This window comes from Alnus glutinosa, chromosome 9 (genome assembly GCF_958979055.1).
Source record: "Alnus glutinosa chromosome 9, dhAlnGlut1.1, whole genome shotgun sequence".
NCBI lineage: Eukaryota > Viridiplantae > Streptophyta > Magnoliopsida > Fagales > Betulaceae > Alnus > Alnus glutinosa.
The window spans coordinates 11,453,138-11,470,475 of record NC_084894.1 but is presented as its reverse complement, the minus strand read 5'-3'; the positions used below and the strand labels follow the sequence as shown (position 1 = coordinate 11,470,475).

Genomic DNA, 17,338 nt, shown 5'->3' with positions numbered 1-17,338 from the left:
GAAATTTCTAAGGGTTGAGGATTTGGTCTATTAAAGTTGTGATTCTGATTTATGAATATAAATTATGCTGTAAATTGGATAGAGATTTTGTATATAGAATATACATATAGGATAATTTAGTTTAAGTCTTAGAACTAAAATTTTAGAACGCTCCGCTAAATTCATCCTTGTGTTTTATTTAGGTAAAAGCTCGACCCTGACGATAATGGAAAATCCAGGTAAGGGGATACAACACCGAAAAACCCCCAACAAGATTTTATTACAAATCTTTTGAGAAAGTGTTGTGGAATTTTACAAAGCGTTTGCTTATGTGATTTTTAATGCCAACCTTTATTACTCATATGTTATTGTTCAAGAATTTTGTGCATAAATCACAGATATGATTAAGAACATATTTTAAAGTTATGATTTATGCATAATTACAGTTATAATAAAGAGCATTTCAAAGTTATGGATTATGCATACTTATAGTCATGAAAAAGAGCATTTGAAAGTTAAGATTATAGAGCATTCCAAAGTATATGATTTTATTTAAGAATACAGTGTTGAAAGAAAAAGAGAATCTAAAGTTTAAAAATCTGCACATGACTACAGTTATTAAAGCGGCTCTTACAGTTTTAAAATAAAGTGTACAATTATAGCAGAGCCTACAGTATTACAGAAAATGTTCATGTGCAGTAATTGTTTAACCCTGAGGCACTACTACAGTTAAGATCTGTACCATATAGGGTAGCATGGTAAGCATACCAAATTACAGTGTGTGCTACCGGCCGGGGTTGGCCTTCACCTAGGGAAGATCCCCAACCCAGCGACTCTTCTCTGTAACGACAGGCTGAGTCTATAGGTCCTTTGGACAAAGCCAACGCGCGCCGCTCACGGGAACTGGCAGTGTAGAGTCTATAAAGGGATAAACCACAGAGAAAGGATTAAAGAGAAAACAGATAAAAAGAATTTATTGGATCATTAATAATTACATATGTCATTATTCATATTCCTCTTTCACCTGTTCATTAATTATGTTAATTGTTCATATGATTGTGCCTCCTGCCTTAAAACAATACATTTCATATCACGAATCATGCTTTAACACATGCTTTCTTATAAAACATAAACAGTCTAGCATATCATTTCTTAAACAATATGCAAAGCTTTAATCTCCAACTTATACTCACACTAAAATCACATAGCATATTCATACTTCTAAAGATCATTATAATTTCAATATATTCAAAAATACTCAAATCATCCAAAATAAATTAAAATCAACATACAATTGGTTCAGGTTGTAAAACAATATATAGTATGCAATTCATCATATGTGTAATTAATTCTTATCAGTGAATAGAATAAATCTGTCATTATGCATGACAAAAGATTATGCCATAAAGGTTTATAGCATGTTTTATTTCCCTGGTGTTGTATTTTCCTTACTGAGTTGTCGAACTCACCCTTTTTTCCCCCAACCCTTTCAGATGACCCAGTGAGACGATGTCATTTCTTGATATTGGCGTAAACCTCGCTAAAAGCAATAGATCATTGTGGACCGACTAGATGTTTACTTTGTATAGTAAGTTTCTTCAGAGTTCAAGGCGTTGTAAAGAATTATTAATAGACAAAATTTATTAAATATTAAAGTTAAAATCTAGATGTTGTAAATGCACGCTTCCATTTAAATGTTTTTAGCACACAAGTTCGCGTTTTCCCTTATATCCTAAAACGGGGGCGTGACAATACGAGTTTAACTATTTACCACAAAACGTTCAATCAGAACGTAGATCGGGCTTCAAGGATTACGTTATCGAAGTCGAATCTAAAATTGAACGGTTGGATTTCAAGATATCACAGTTTTTGAGTGAAAAATCGTGAAGAAATAGTTAAGGAAACTGTTGATAATGAAGGAAACGGGCGTACTGCCCCTTTTAAATCGGTTCCCGTCCGGACGGCCATCTCCAGTCGTCCGGACGCGCGCCATTTCAGACAGATCGTCCGGACAGGCATGAGTCACCGTCCGAACGCGCATCATTTAAGAAGACGTGCGCCGCTCGTTGCGGACCGTCCGGACCCTATAAAGTAGACGTCCGGACGCGCGTGGAATGAGCGTCTGCCACGTGGTGATAAGGTACCGTCCGGACGAGCCTGTTGAGCCGTCCGGACGAGCCTGTTGAGCCGTCCGGACGCGCCACATTAATTTTATTTATTTAATCCCCTTTTGCATTTATTCAATTTCTCCTACATTCTCACATTTTTTTCTCCTTTTATAATCTAATCTTTGGTCCATAAAACATTATCTGCGCGTCCCACTGTATTTCCTAGTCGTCTAGTTAAGTATAACTGTCTATCCCTATAAATTTTATTCCCAATTTTGCCCGATAATAATCGGGACATCACAGGGAATGTCGATGGTGATGCTACAACAAAGCCATTAAAAAAGAAAGAACGGGTTTCACAGAAAAAGGGAAAAAAACCAAAGGGTGGGAAGAAGAAAAGGGGTGGTGCCATTGGTAAAAAGGGTGCCCGAGTGTCTGCTAGAAGGAAAAAAGGGGGCTGAATGTAGTGTTCCTGATGTGCCAGACTTAGTTGATGAAGAAGAATTACAGTTGAGTGACTTTGAAATAACTGATGATGATGACGATCTATTCACAAGTGATGTTCCAGTTAACAAGGAATACATGGAAAATTGGTGGGGAAAGTTTGTGGGTGAGGAACCACATGCAAGCACTGGACATGAAGATGGTGAAGAGTACTACGATAGTGAAGAGTTGATGAGTTTGGATGGGTCCGATGATGAGTTGATAGAACGAAGAAGGAGGAGGTATCGAGAGTTTAATGAGAACCATGACATGAGGGTGCCAATTGTGTTGGAGAAGGGGTTACTGTTTGCTGATACATGTGTATTTAAAAAGGCACTAAAATGGTATGCTGTGCAAAATGTTTGATTTCAAATATAAACATAATGATAGGGTGAGGGTGAGTGCAATTTGTAAAGAGGAAGGTGAATGTTGTGAATGGAGGATTCACGCATCTTTGGATGCAAAGAAAGAATCAATACAGATAAAAACATTCAAACCAGACCATCAATGTGGGAATCAGTATGAGAATACGAGGGCTGACGTGCAGTTTCTTGCCACCAAGTATATGCCTGATTTCAAGGATGATCCCACATGGACCTCATATGCATTGCAACAAAGGGTGAAAAGGGATCACAATATTGATGTTCCTGTAGGCAGATGCTAGAGAGCAAAAAAGGTTGCACTTAAGGCAATCTATGGTAGTCATTCGGAGCAATACTGCCATGCAAGGAAGTATTGTGAAGCCATACTGAGGTAAAACCCCAACAGTAGTGCATATGTGAAAATAGAGGGATCCTGCTTCCAGAGGTTGTATATATGCTTAGATGCATGCAAGAAAGGTTTCAAGTATGATTGTAGGCCAGTTATATGCTTGGATGTTTGCCACCTTAAAGGGGAAGTAGGGGGCTAGTTGTTGTGTGCCATTGGGAAGGATGGGAATGATGATATGTTCCCCATTGCATATAAGGTTGTAGAGGGTGAGACAATGGCATCTTGGGAGTGGTTTTTAGGACTTCTTATTGATGATGTTTATGTGGGAAGTGGTGAAGGTCGTGGGTGGACTGTTATGTTTGATCGACAGAAGGTAATGTGGAAGTCATGTTTACGCTTTATTTTTTCTATTGTCTTTTTGCTGATCTTTATTGATATAATTTGTTGCAAATGTGCAGGGGCTTGGTCCCGCAGTAGACCATTTGTTGCCACATGCTGAGCATCGATTTTGTGTGCGTCATCTACATGCAAACTTCAAGTCAAAGTGATACAAAGGTAAAGCATTCAAGGATCAGTTGTGGGGAGCTGCAAGAGCATCAAATGCATTGCTATTTTAGCATCACATGAAGGTGATAGCAAGTATGGATGCTGGTGCCTATAAGTATCTTAATGATGTCGACCCTGCATCATGGTCTAGACATGCCTTTTCTACACATTTGAAGAGTGATATGCTTCTAAACAATCTTGCAAAGACATTCAATTCATGGATCAAAGAGTCTAGGGACAAGCCGCTCTTGACGATGCTGGAAATGATCCGGAGACAATTGATGACAAGATTCCAGCAAAAAAGAGACGGAGTCCGAGCCGCTTCTCAGAAAATATGTCCCAAAATTCAGAAGAAGTTAGAAAGATCCAAGGACGAAGCAAAGAACTGTATATGTAGATGGCAGAATGAGTTGGAGTTCGAGGTTGACCACATGTTCGACGCACGTCGAATAGTGAATTTGGCTTAAGGTACATGCTTATGTGGGAAATGGCAACCCAATGGTATCCCTTGTGCACATGCTTGTGCTGTCATTTACATGCACAAACAAAAGCCTGAGCAATTTTTAAATGGCTATTACATGATGGATAAGTACATGCAGGCATATGAACTACAGGTACATGCTATGCCAGGGCCTGAAGAGTGGCCAGATGTTGGTGCCTATGATGAAATTTTGCCTCCAGTTGATAGAGTTCAGCCTGGACGTCCAAGAAAAGCTAAGAGAAGGGCACCCGATGAGCCCACTAACCCATACAAGATAAGTCGTAGTGGGTATATGGTCACATGCGGCAACTGTGGGGGTAAGGGTCACAACTACAAGGGTTGCCATCTACCCCTAAACCCTAACCGAAAGAGAAGGAACCCAAAGAAGAGGAAGACTGCTGAAACTTCTTCAAATGTAAGTTTAATATAGTTAAGTTCTTCAATTACCGAATTTAGTATTGTTCAAGTTCTTATTCTTTGCTATGTTCTAGGTATCTCAAAATGAAGCTACGTCATCCCAACCTGTGCAAACCCGTGTTCGAAGGCGTAAGGGCAAGGCAATGGCTACTCAATGAACATGTTGTTGTTGACTTTTTTTGTAATGATCTAAACATTCGTGTCAGTTGGTAGAATGGTTTGATGAACAATCTGTGTATGAGAGGTTATTTAGGTGAATGTTGCTATGTTGGATAAATAATGGATAGTTTAAGTTGGTGGTATCCACAATATTTTGTGATATTTTGTGGATGTAGTTAGGTGAATGTTGCTATTTTGGACAAATAGTCCCTGAGTTTATGTTGGCGGTATGAATAATATTTTGTGATATTCTAAAGGTTGTATTTAATGAATGTTGCTATTTTGGATAAGTTTATGTAGTTTATGTTGGTGATATGAACAAATTTCCAGAGGTTGTATTTAGTAAATGTTGCTTTTTTTGACAAATGGTCCCTGAGTTTATGTTTGTGGTATGAACAATATCCTTGTGTTATTATTCTTGTGTTGGTATTGTGCATGTATTTATGATGATAACAAACAGATATATAATGTACATTGTGGTATTGTGAACACGGTTAGGGTTTTGGGATGCATGTGGTCCTTGAATTTATGTTGGTGGTATAAACAATATTTTGTGTTATTGTTCTTGTTCTTGTGTTGGTATTTTGCATGTATTTATGATGATGACAAACAGATATTATACACAATTGTTGCACATTCCACATAAGATATTATACATAATTGTTGCACAATCTACATAATGGGAATACCATACATACAATGATCCAAAGTCACAAAATGGAAGTGTTAAATTCACTCCATCAACCATCCAAAAATGCCAAAGCCAAATGTACCATTACAAATACTTCCTTCACAAACATACTACCATTACAAAAAGATAAAAACATTACAAGTACCCCATCAACCATACTCCCACAAAAGCAATAAACACAACTGTCAAAAGGAGCAACATTTGAGTAGGCTGCCTCTTCCGTGCTCTAAGTTGTATAACCTCTTCCTTCAAGCAATTCAATTCATTACGTAATTGAGGCAGCACTTCCTTTCCTCGGGGGCATGTCTCTTTGTCAAACCAAACGAAAAAAATGGCATTGCCCGGCTTTCTAACCAAAACAACACAACAAAAAACACAATAAGCGTCATAATACACGGCACACCCAAAAAATGTCCGGTTATACATACATTCATATAGGTGATACTCATTTGGGCATATTATCAAATAGTTGAGGTACGATTCACTTACCTTCTGTGCATCATACATGGAACACCCAAAGAAGCACCTCCCAGGATTTGCAGTTGTCCAAGAGGTTCTTAATGGAGATCGAAGGCCGCATTTGCACGTCAGTGCATCCACACCCAAATTAGCTTTCACAGACGACATTGAAGTGGACGACCGTGACGGTGATTGCAAACCCTAAACAGTCGGATTTGGAGAAATTTTAGCAAGAAACAAGATCTGAAACTAAGATCTGAAAAATTACCGTTACTCAACCTTATTTGCATGGGTTTGATCAAATTTGGCTTCCATTCCACCGGCAACTTCATCTTTTTTCAACTTTTTTTCTTTTATAAGCATCCTTCCCGAAGAGTTGACGACGTTCTTCAATCCTCACCTTTATGCTTAAAGCTCTTGCCGCACGTGTTGGGGATGACGTTTAAGGTCGAAAATCAAAACGGCATCGTTTTTACTATGACTTGTAAGCGCCTACGTGGACAAGTGCTGACTCACCCAGACGGAAGTTAGAAAAATGGATGGAAAAATGACGGAATGATCATTTTCAAATTCGCGAAAAAGTTAAGCACCAAATACTTACTTTCAAAAATTGAGGGATCGAATTCAAATGGCGCTCTGACTCAGGGATTTATTAGACATGTACCCTTTTCTGAAAAAATATTGATGAATTATAAAAGAACATAATTAATATATATATATATATATATATATATATATATATATATATATATATATATATATATATATATATATATATATATGAAAAATTAAAATTAGACAACTACACCACTTATGAATATATATCTAATTTGTTGTTAAGGTATTCACTTGGCACGGATGGCAGAAGCTTGTGAAGTAATGAAAACGACAAGCTTAATTGGTCTTGAAGAAGTGATTGTGGCTCTTCATCGTTTAAGCCAATCTTGAACAATTTACAGCGGGTAGGTGCTACCATGGTAACACCCACAGTGACAAAGTTAAGAATTCATGCTTGAGGAGCTGAATTGAAACATGAATTTCTGGTTTCGCCATTGAAGTCACTTTCTTAGAAATTGATATATACAAAATTCTTCACTAACATGGTAACATCATTGTGACTTACACAGTTACTCCACATGTTTCAAACTATATAATTAAATTTATATTATAGTATATAATATCTGCTCATAGGAAGAAAACAACCCAATAAAAAGAGATGTACTAAAATTTTAAAAGTCAAAATCAGGTACTTATTAATATTAATGATTAAAAAATAAAAAAAATAAAAGAAGAAACGCAATATGAGAGATAAGGAGGGACGAGAGAAAGAGAGTGTGTTTTTAAAGTTTTTGGTTTTTTACAAAAGATTTATTATGAACAATTATTATATAGTAGAAATAATTTATATGAAAAAGTGAAAAAAAAAAATTGTCTTGTACTGATTTTTTTTTATTTAAATAGTAATAAAGAATTATTGATATAATATAAAAAATAAAAAAATTAATATGTTTTGAAGTTAATGATTTTTTTATTTTTGAGAGAAATAAAAATAAAAGAAGAGAAGGGGATTGTGTTGCAAACGGGCCTACATATCATGTTTGTTTGGATTTCACAATTGAGGTACATTTTAAAGTTATTATTAAATTTGTAATAAATGATAATTTAATTTTTAAAAAAATAATATTTAGCCACTTTATATAATTATGGACACAATTATTCACTTTTTTTAATTAAAAAAATCACAAAAACATATAAATGGGTAGGAGTCTAATTTTGTAGTTTATTAAAAAAAAATAAAAATAAAAACAAAAAGTCAATTATAATGTTATGTGGTAGGTAAATATCATTTTTATTTATTAGACAAAATTTGGAGCAATTATTTTTGGAAATGCAAACGTGACTGACGAAAATCATACCGTGGTTTACGAGACAATCAGGTGTTCACGTGAATAAAGCTGTTGATGAGTCAAATCGACTAAGTCTTCTTTCTCTTCACCTGATGCTTTGGCTTTTGTCTTCAAACGTCATCTTATCTTCAAACCTCCCCAACCTTACCAGAAAATTAACTCCAGTCCTCCACCATTTTCTCTCTGATTTTCTGACTTTTTTTTTTTTTTTTCCCCCTGATGGGTATCAAAGGTTTCACCATTTCTTTCATGCTATTCTCTTTTATATACATTCCGACCAAACTAACCCTTCCCATCTCAAGCTTTCGGCCTATTATGAACTACCCGAATGCACATAAATCCAACAAACAAGCCATATCCGGCGACGTTCGCCTACGTGATCTCAGCGTCGAAAGGCGACGCCGGGAGGTGCTATTTGATTCACATGAATTATGGTGCGCCGGCGACGGAGCATAGGGAAGGGAGGTAGCCAAGTTTGTGGCCGGGGACCCGGTTTTCAGCCAAGCTGAGTAATGTCTGGGTCTTTTTTTATTATTATTTTTTTTTTATTTTCATACAGGTTGATCAATTTTCTTAATTTTTTTTTTTTTTTCCTTTTTTCTGGAAGCGAATGCTTGGGAACACCCATAACAAAAAGCAGGGACACGTGTCATAATCTCCGAACCCAAGTGGAATACGCTTAAATACGCGTGGAAGGCTCCAGGCTGGGAGCAACAAGCACTCACTATTTGCGCATAAAGAATTGTTTTCTTCTGAGAAGCTCTCCAACGTTCTTCTTTCCCGCGCAGAAACAAAACCGCGTTCACCATCGCTGTTCATCGGAAATTTGGAGTCGCTACTCATCGGCTGGATTCTTCGATGGCCATTTCGTCGGAGGCTACGGTTTCGAGGTTGGTTGAATTTTCCATCATTTTACTTTTTTCTTTTGATTGTTGTAAATTCTTGATGGTGGGTTTTTCTGGGTTTTTTTTATGGGTTTTAAAGGGTTTGTAATTTGTGTGTGATTGATAAATAATATTCACACGATCGCGGCGATGGTGACCTCCACCTGTCTCACGCTGTGGGCCTCCTGGTAGAAGCCCGGGACAGAGGCTTTTCCCAAGGGGATCCCACGGTACATGACCGTGAACGTAGACTTGCCGTACTTGATCCCCACCCTGTTGGGGTTCACCGCCGCGGTCTGTGATTTGTTTACTTTTTAGCACTTTGACTAATTGAGTGTGAAAGTGAATCATTTTAAATCAAGAACAGGAAACTTAATTATTTATTACATTAATCATAATTAATTAGTTATATTTAGTATTTCTAGGGTTTTTCTCTAGAAAACTTCCGCTCCAAGTTTCCAACCCTAGGTCAGTAAAATTCTTCCTCTCCGCCCCCTTCTCGCCACCCTTAAGCGTGTCCCCATCAGCATCCCTTCTCCGGTCTGCTCTCTTCCATTCTCTGGCCACTGCCGTCGCGTGTGTACCACACGCGCCGCATGGAGCGCGTGAACAACACGCGCCTCCTCCCCCATCCGTCTCTTGCAACATGGATCTCTTTTAGGGTTCACCTGAAAAATCTCATATCCGGATCTGGGCTTGAAAATGATCTGATCTTTGGCTTAAAAGCTTGCTTCGATCTATTCGGGATAAAGTGTTTAAATTAATTATTCTTAGCTATGATCAGTTGAATCAAACATTTGGGTACGTAGCTTCTACGATTATGCCATTATGCTCTGCATTGTGGGGTTGTGGGGTTGGGCTTAGGCTTTTGTTGCAATTGATTATTGCTTTCTTTTTTCTTTTTTTTTTGCCCTGTGCAATAGTAAGTATTAAACAATCTGTGTGTATAATTTTGCAAAGATCCAGATGCTGACTTGATGTTTCTGCCATTTAGTTGTTGCAGGAAGAGAAAGTTTCGAAGTAGAAAAGATGCAGCTCTATCAGTTGCTGAGACCCTTGCCAAGTGGGAAGAGCATAACGCCCAGCTCGACTCTTGCAATAATGAGACTAAATCAGCCCGTAAAGCTCCAGGTATTGGGCCGAAGAAGGGATGTATGAAAGGAAAAGGAGGTCCTGAGAACTCATCATGTAAGTACAGAGGTGTTAGGCAGAGGACATGGGGTAAATGGGTTGCTGAAATTCGTGAGCCAAAGGGAAAAGGGATATGGCTTGGTACTTTTGAAAATGGTGTTGATGCTGCCTTGTCTTATGATAAAGCTGCAAGGGCAATGTATGGTTCTCGTGCTCGCCTCAACTTTCCGGATTATTGTTCAGCTACAACCTCATCAAGCATCTGTTTGACAACAACTCCTTCATATTCTGATTCTGCCACTACATCAAACCATTCTGAAACCTTTGTAGCTGAGGATATAAGTGTGAGAAGTAATACTTTGCATGCTGCAGTCACTGAAGCTGCCATTCCAAGTAGTATGCTGCAGTCGGAAGCAAAGGATGGGTGCTGTAACCTTGAAGAAGAGTCTGAAGCCATTTCAAACTGTTTTTGGGAGGATGACGGGTTGTCTTTGGAGGAAGTTAATGCACTCTTTGACACTAGTCCTCTCCCTGATATTGAATCGGTATTGGGTTATGATGCTGGTCAGCTTTGGTTCTCTGCCACTGAGACTCTGAATAATATGGCAGCAGACACATTCCAGAGTTAATAGGCAAAGGAATATTAGAATTATTAGATTAGTGGATGCCTTGATTTTTGATTTATCAGATTTCACATTTTGAGTTGAGGGGGATAATGAAATGTTAGATGGGAGGCTTAGCAGTTTTGGATTCTTTTTGGCTGACTAAGCTGATTCTCTAAGGGTTTTAGATTGGGGAATTGGCTTTTTATTTTTTGATGTAACAATTATACGTACCACTCTAGGATACACTATGACACCATGTTCAATTGAATAATGATGAATAAAGTTTATGTTTTGAGTTTTTTTCACTGTGGTGCATGTACTAAATTTATTGAGGTTTGAAATTTTTTGATATAGATGTGATTCCAGATATAGATAAAGATAAATATATTTCTTCTCATAAATGATTTGTATGATATCAGTGTGTTTGATATATAAATGAGTGATTTGAAGTAACGAGAAAACCTGTAAAAAAAGAAAACAAACACACTATCGTTGATTCGCTTGGAAGTGGAAGGCTTTCCACATTCAGTCAATTTGGTTTATATGTGCCCTTCACTGCTTTTCTCAAATCGAGTGCAAAGAAATACTTTTAAGAGTTTTCTTCGTAAAATTTTCTAGGCAAATAAGGGTGCCAGTACCTCCCCAAACCAACATGTGGCCATAATCTCCCATTTTCTTTTTTTCTTTTTTAACTGCACGTAAGCCAAACGGAGACGTTAAAAGAAAGGAAAAGGGTGCAGATTGTAAGACATTTTTAACAGTCTTCAATTTTTATTACTGCCACTGGTGAACTTTTACCGTGTTCAATTCGTAGAAGGAATATCTATTTGTCTTATGCACTTATTTTTGCTAAAGCATACACAACTATATACAAGGGTAGAACAAATAGATTAATGCTAAAAAGAAAGAAAGATTAATCCTAAAAATTCTGACAGCTCTTAACAAAGAAGAGATCTATTGAAGTGTGCCCTTATTTTTTTTGGAGATATCTTCTGCTTTTACGTTTCAATATATTGGCTTCAAATATTTTCCTTCTCAAAAAACCTAATGAGGTGTCACACTTGACAATTATCATATCAAATTTTTATTCCGCTAAAAGTATAGATAAGAAAAAAAGAAAAAAAATAGAAAACGGGTGGTTGTCAATTGAGTAGCCACCCTCAGAGAGTGACTTGTAATTTAGGGTAACCATAAGGCCAATAGTACAATTTTCTCTTCTTAAAACAACTTTAACCTTTGAGAGGAAAACCCCCCTATATTTGTTGGTTTGAGTCCATGTTTGTTCAAGTAGTGAAGCCAAACGAGCTGTAAACCAGCGATTGAGCAAACTTGCAGGACCAGATCATCGGCCAGAGAAACCTAGAAATGCAGTGAGTGGTGCCAAAAATATGGATTATTCATCATACTGGGTTCCACATCCACATACCGAGATATACTTCCCAAAAGGCCATGAGTCGGCGATGGATGATGTTCCGGAGGGTGCAGCTTCCTTCAATCAGACATATTGGCTGAGGAACGTTGATGATGGGGTTAAAAAGCCAGATCCTAATATTCCACCTGATCATCACTTTAACTCAAAATGTTTACTTAAATATGGTTTAACGTATGCATATGCAGGCGCTCGCACGCACATACGTGTACGGAAATGAGATAGTTTATATGCTCTATTAGTCTATTTTAAGATTTTTGAAAGGGACAACTAAATTTACCTTCTTCTATCTAACACTAGCTACCACTACCACCATTGTTGCAATGTCTCCCAAATCTTTCAATTTAGTTTGTGTATCTTTTTTCTTCCTTTTTTTTTTTAATTTTTTTTTAATTTTTTATTTTTTGAGAAAGATTTTATGTATCGTATTGATTTACCATTGAGGTTGCAATATCTCATTTCACCTCCAAAATGACAAAAATAGCTTGCATTAAAGGGAAAAAAAAAAAAAAAAAAAATTATTGATTAAGAAAAAAGTGTAATTTTTTCTGAATTTTTCTTACTTTTTTTTTTCAAACCTTTTTTATTATGAAGGGTATTATTGTAATTTTTGCTCGCTAAACCAAATGGAAAGATTGATCGGACATTGTAAATTGGATGATAGTTTCAAGGGAATAAGGGTCTGACTAGTTTTACGATTTCAAAATTTGTAATTTTAAAATGCGGTTTCAAAAATAGTTACTTTAATTAAGTAAATGTCACTTGAAGTTAGATACTCTTTTTTTTTTTTTTTTTTAATTTTTTTGTTAGCATTTTAGATTCAAAATAATTTTAGTATTTTGCTAAGCAATTATTATGCTCTTCGTAACTAAACGGACCAGACATACAAAATCTGTGAGTTTTAATGTTTAATAAGATGTTTAGAGTTTACGATTTAAGTCCATATTTCTCTTAATAGATTTTCTTTTTATTTATTTTTTTTTTAAGTTTTATTACTTTAAGCTTTTTAATATATTTTTTTAATGAATAGGACACATGTCAATAACTGAAAGAAAACACGTGAATTATCGTTAATTTTTAGATAAAGATACTATTTTCGTTTTTTTTCAAAGCTAATGCACTATCTACAATATAAAATAAATCACATGTGACAAAAAATAAAAAAAAAAATTAAACCACCGTTAGCAAAAAGATGTTTACTCTAAAAAAAACAAATTAGAGCAATTTTAAAAGTCAAAATCAGCTACTTATTAACATTAATGATTAAAAAAATAAAAAATAAAAGAAGAAACACACAATATGAGAGAGAGAGAGAGAGAGAGAGAGAGAGAGAGAGAGAGTGTTTAAGTTTAAAGGTTTTGGTCATTTACAAAAAATTTATTATGAAGTTATGAAATGGAGAGGAGCTCATTAATTATAAAGTAATGAGTAAAATTGTTTAAAAAATTAAAATAATTATTTTACCTCTTATTTTATAATTAATCGATTCATCTTCATTTCATTTTTGTTTTCATACAAATTAAGGACATAATTATTAACTTTGTTTTTATTAAAAAATACCGCCATATCATGTAAATGTGTTGGTTCTAATTTTGTAGGGTTTTCTTATTTTATTTTTTTAAAAAAAAAAAGAAATAAAAAAAAAAGTCAATTATTATTTTTATAAATAAAAAAAAAATATTTTTTCTAATTATTATTAGACAAAATTTGGAGCAATTATTTTTAATAATTATTAATGAGACAATCAGGTGTTCACGTGAATAAAGCTGTTGATGAGTGTCAGACTAGTCTTCAAACGTCATCTTGTTATCTTCAAACCTCCCCAACGGCCCAACCTTACCAGAAAACTCCAATCCTCCACCATTTTTCTCTCTGAATTTTCCGACGTGTTTTTTTTCCCCTTGATGGGTTTCACCATTTCTTTCATGCTACTTGCAATACTATTCTCTTTCTCTTTTCTATACATTCCGACCAAACTAACCTTGCCCATCTCAAACTTTCGGCCTATTATGAACTACGTGATCCCAGCGTCGAAAGGCGACGCCGGGAGGCTAAAAACGTCTGCTACTCGCATTGTATCATCCGGGATATTACTATTTGATTCATATTGCGCCGGCGACGGACCATAGGGAGGTAGCCAAGTTTGTGGCCGCGCCGGGGACCCAGTTTTCAGCCAAGTGGGGCCTAAATTGTCTAAGCAAGTGCGGCTGTCTATGCTCTTACATAGGATGCCTTATTGCAGTATTGCACTAGATTAGGATTCGGCATATGCATATTCTTTTCATAAAACAAAATATTAATTGTTAGTATACATGCTCTATTTTAAGATTTTTAAAAGGGAAAACTTAATTTACCTTCTACAATCTAACACTATCATTGTTGCAATGCCTCTCAAATCTTTCAATTTAGTTTATGTATCTTTTTTTTTTCCCCTTTTCCCTTTTTTTTTTTTTTTAACCATTAGAGTTGCAATATCCCATTCCACCCTCAAAATGACAAAAATAACTTGCATTAAAGGGCAAAAAAAAAAAAAAAAAAAAAAAAGGGTAAGAAAAAAGTGTTATTTTATTTTCTGAATTTTCATTACTTTTTTTTTTCAAACTTTTTATATTATGAAGGGTATTATTGTCATTTTTGCTCACTAAACCAAATTGAAAGATGGATCAGATATTGTAGATTCAATGGAGTAAGAGTCTCGTTAGGTTTGCGATTTTACGATGTGTGATTTTAAAACGCGAGCTAAAAAATAGTTACTTTAAGTAAATGTCATTTGAAGATATATATATATATATATTGTTAATATTTTAGCTTAAAAATAATTTTAGTATTATACTAAGCAATTATGCTCTTCCTAACTAAACGGACTAGACATACAAAATCTGTGAGTTTTAATGTTTAATAAAATGTTTAGAGTTTACAATTTAGAGATCATTTGGATTGGCGATTTCAAAAAATGCGATTTAAAATAACGATTTTAAAATGTGCGATAGGAAAAATTTGATTTTTAAAAACGCAGTTAAACATTTGGCAAAATCGCAGTTTAGCCTTTAAAATTCTGCGTTTTAAAAAAAACGTCATTTTACCTCCGATTTAAAAAAGCAGATTTTCTGCATTTTCAAATCGCAATTTTTAAAAACTCAGTTCCCAAACAATTTATATTCTGCGATTTGGTTTAAAATCGCACTTATTATCTATGAAATCGCGATTCCAAACACACCCTTAAGTTCATATTTCTTTAATAGATTTTCTTTTTTAATTTTTTTAAAGCTTTTAATTTTATTTTTTTTAAGGTTTTATTATTTTAAGTTTTTTAATGGATAGGACACGTGTCAATATCTGAAAGTAAACATATAGACTACCGTTAGTTTTTGAACGGAAATACCATATTTGATTCTTTGTCTTTTTCCAAAGCTAAAGTATCATTTACAATATAAAATGAATAATAAGTTGACAAGGGGCTAAAAAATAAAAAGTTAAACTACTGAGAGTAAAAAGTGTTTAATTCTAAAAGAAAATACTTACCGTAACTTTAAAAGTCAAAATTAGCTACAAATTAACATTAATGATTAAAAAATAAAAAATAAAAGAAGAAACACACAATATGTGAGAGAATGAGGGTCCGGAAAGAGAGAGAGAGAGTGTGTCCTTTACAAAAGATTTATTATGAACAGTTATTATAAAGCATAAAGAATTTATATGAAAAAAAAAAAATTATATTGTAGGAAGCTTTTATTTATTTAAATAATAATAAAAAATTATTGATGTAATATAAAAAGTGAAAAAATAAAATAAAATATTTGAATAATATTTGAGTAATTCTATTCGTCTAGTACAAGTCCACCAAAATAATGATAGTGAATAGTTAAAATGATGAGGCTGCTGGGAGTATTTTAAAAAAGTGGCTTACCAAAATTGAAAAAAGTAGTTTTTAGCTACTTTGGTGAGTAAAATTTGGTGAGGATACTAAGAATGCTTAGAGGATTCCTAGTAGCCTCACCAAAATAGTTTTTTAGCTATTTTGGTGAGCTAATTAGATGAAAATCCTGAAAATCCACTACCAGCAGCCTCATCATTTTAACCAAAAAAATTTGATGATTGAAATTACTAACCAAATTAGATGAGGCATTTTCACTCAACAACCTACTCACCAAATTTTGTTTCACATTTCTCTATCACATGATTAGCACACTTTTTTCCTTTTTTCTCTCATTTTCTTCTCCCATCTCCCATCTCTCACACGATAATGTCCTTATTTCTTGGATATGAATGATATTTTGTAAAAAGATTATATAGAGAAAAAATAAATAAATATGAAAAAAATTATTATTTAAATAGAATAGTGAATATTAACTAGTTAAAATGGTGAGGCTGCTGGGAGAATTTTAATAAAGTGGCTCACCAAAATAGAAAAAAGTGATTTTTAGTTATTTTGGTGAGGCTACTAGGAATGCTCTAATAGCCTCATCAAAATAGTTTTTTAATTATTTTGGTGAGCCAATTTGATGAAAACATTAAAAAACCACTCCCAGCAGCCTCACCATTTTAACCAAAGAGTTTTGATGAGTAAAATTACTCATCAATTCTGATCAGTAATATTCACTCACCAACCCACTTAACCAATTTTGTTTCACCTTTCTCTCTCATGATCAGCACATTTTTTTCTTTTTTTTTTCTCTTATTTTCTTCTCTCATCTGAGTCATCTCCCATCTCTCTCACACGATAATGTCCTTATTTCATGGACATGAATGATTATTTGTAAAAAGATTAAAAAGATTAAATAGAGAAAGAATAAAGAAATATGAAAAAAATATTATTTAAATAGAATAGTGATAGTAAATAGTTAAAATGATGAGGCTGCTAAGAGAATTTTAAAAAAGTGGCTCACAAGAATAGATAAAAGTGATTTTTAACTATTTTGATGAATAAAATTGGATGAGACTACTGCGAATGCAAAAAGTAATATTTTTTCTAATTATTATTAGACAAAATTTGGAGCAATTATTTTTGGAAATGCAAATGTGACTAACGAAAATCTTACTGTGGTTAAGTGTTCACGTGAATGAAGCTGTTGATGAGTGTAAGAGCATTACTAGCAGCTTCCCTACAAGGGATCTGTTCCCTAAATTTTAGGGAAAATTTTAAAAAGGTCAAAAAAATCATCCCACAACAGCTTCCCTACAATTATCTGCTCCCTAGGAAGTGAACAGTGCTTCCCAATGCATTGGGAAGCACTGTTCACCTCCCATTCAATTGTTTATTCTAAAAATATAATCTCTCTCTTACTTTATCTCTTTCTTTTCTTACTTTTAATTAAAGTAAAAGTAACAAAATAATATTTTAATGATAT

At 34.6% G+C, this 17,338-nt stretch overlaps 2 protein-coding genes across 3 annotated transcripts; both read left to right on the top strand.

Moving 5' to 3' along the window:
- The first annotated feature begins 205 nt into the window (after nucleotides 1–205).
- On the top strand, nucleotides 206–4,883 carry LOC133876762 (uncharacterized). Its single transcript, XM_062315009.1, has 8 exons — nucleotides 206–218; nucleotides 2,572–2,914; nucleotides 2,961–3,219; nucleotides 3,502–3,654; nucleotides 3,740–3,793; nucleotides 3,911–4,249; nucleotides 4,427–4,723; nucleotides 4,800–4,883. The coding sequence occupies exons 1-8, from the start codon at nucleotides 206–208 to the stop codon at nucleotides 4,881–4,883; spliced, it is 1,542 nt and encodes a 513-aa protein (XP_062170993.1).
- Nucleotides 4,884–8,096: 3,213 nt separating this feature from the next.
- On the top strand, nucleotides 8,097–10,866 carry LOC133878407 (dehydration-responsive element-binding protein 2A-like). Of its 2 annotated transcripts, none has more exons than XM_062316962.1 (3): nucleotides 8,097–8,450; nucleotides 8,549–8,831; nucleotides 9,829–10,866. In XM_062316962.1, the coding sequence occupies exons 2-3, from the start codon at nucleotides 8,800–8,802 to the stop codon at nucleotides 10,583–10,585; spliced, it is 789 nt and encodes a 262-aa protein (XP_062172946.1). In that variant the 5' UTR covers nucleotides 8,097–8,450; nucleotides 8,549–8,799; the 3' UTR covers nucleotides 10,586–10,866. The 2 variants fall into 2 exon arrangements, with proteins under 2 accessions (XP_062172946.1, XP_062172945.1); XM_062316961.1 differs by having other exon boundaries at nucleotides 8,099–8,450; nucleotides 9,820–10,866.
- Nucleotides 10,867–17,338: the final 6,472 nt, after the last annotated feature.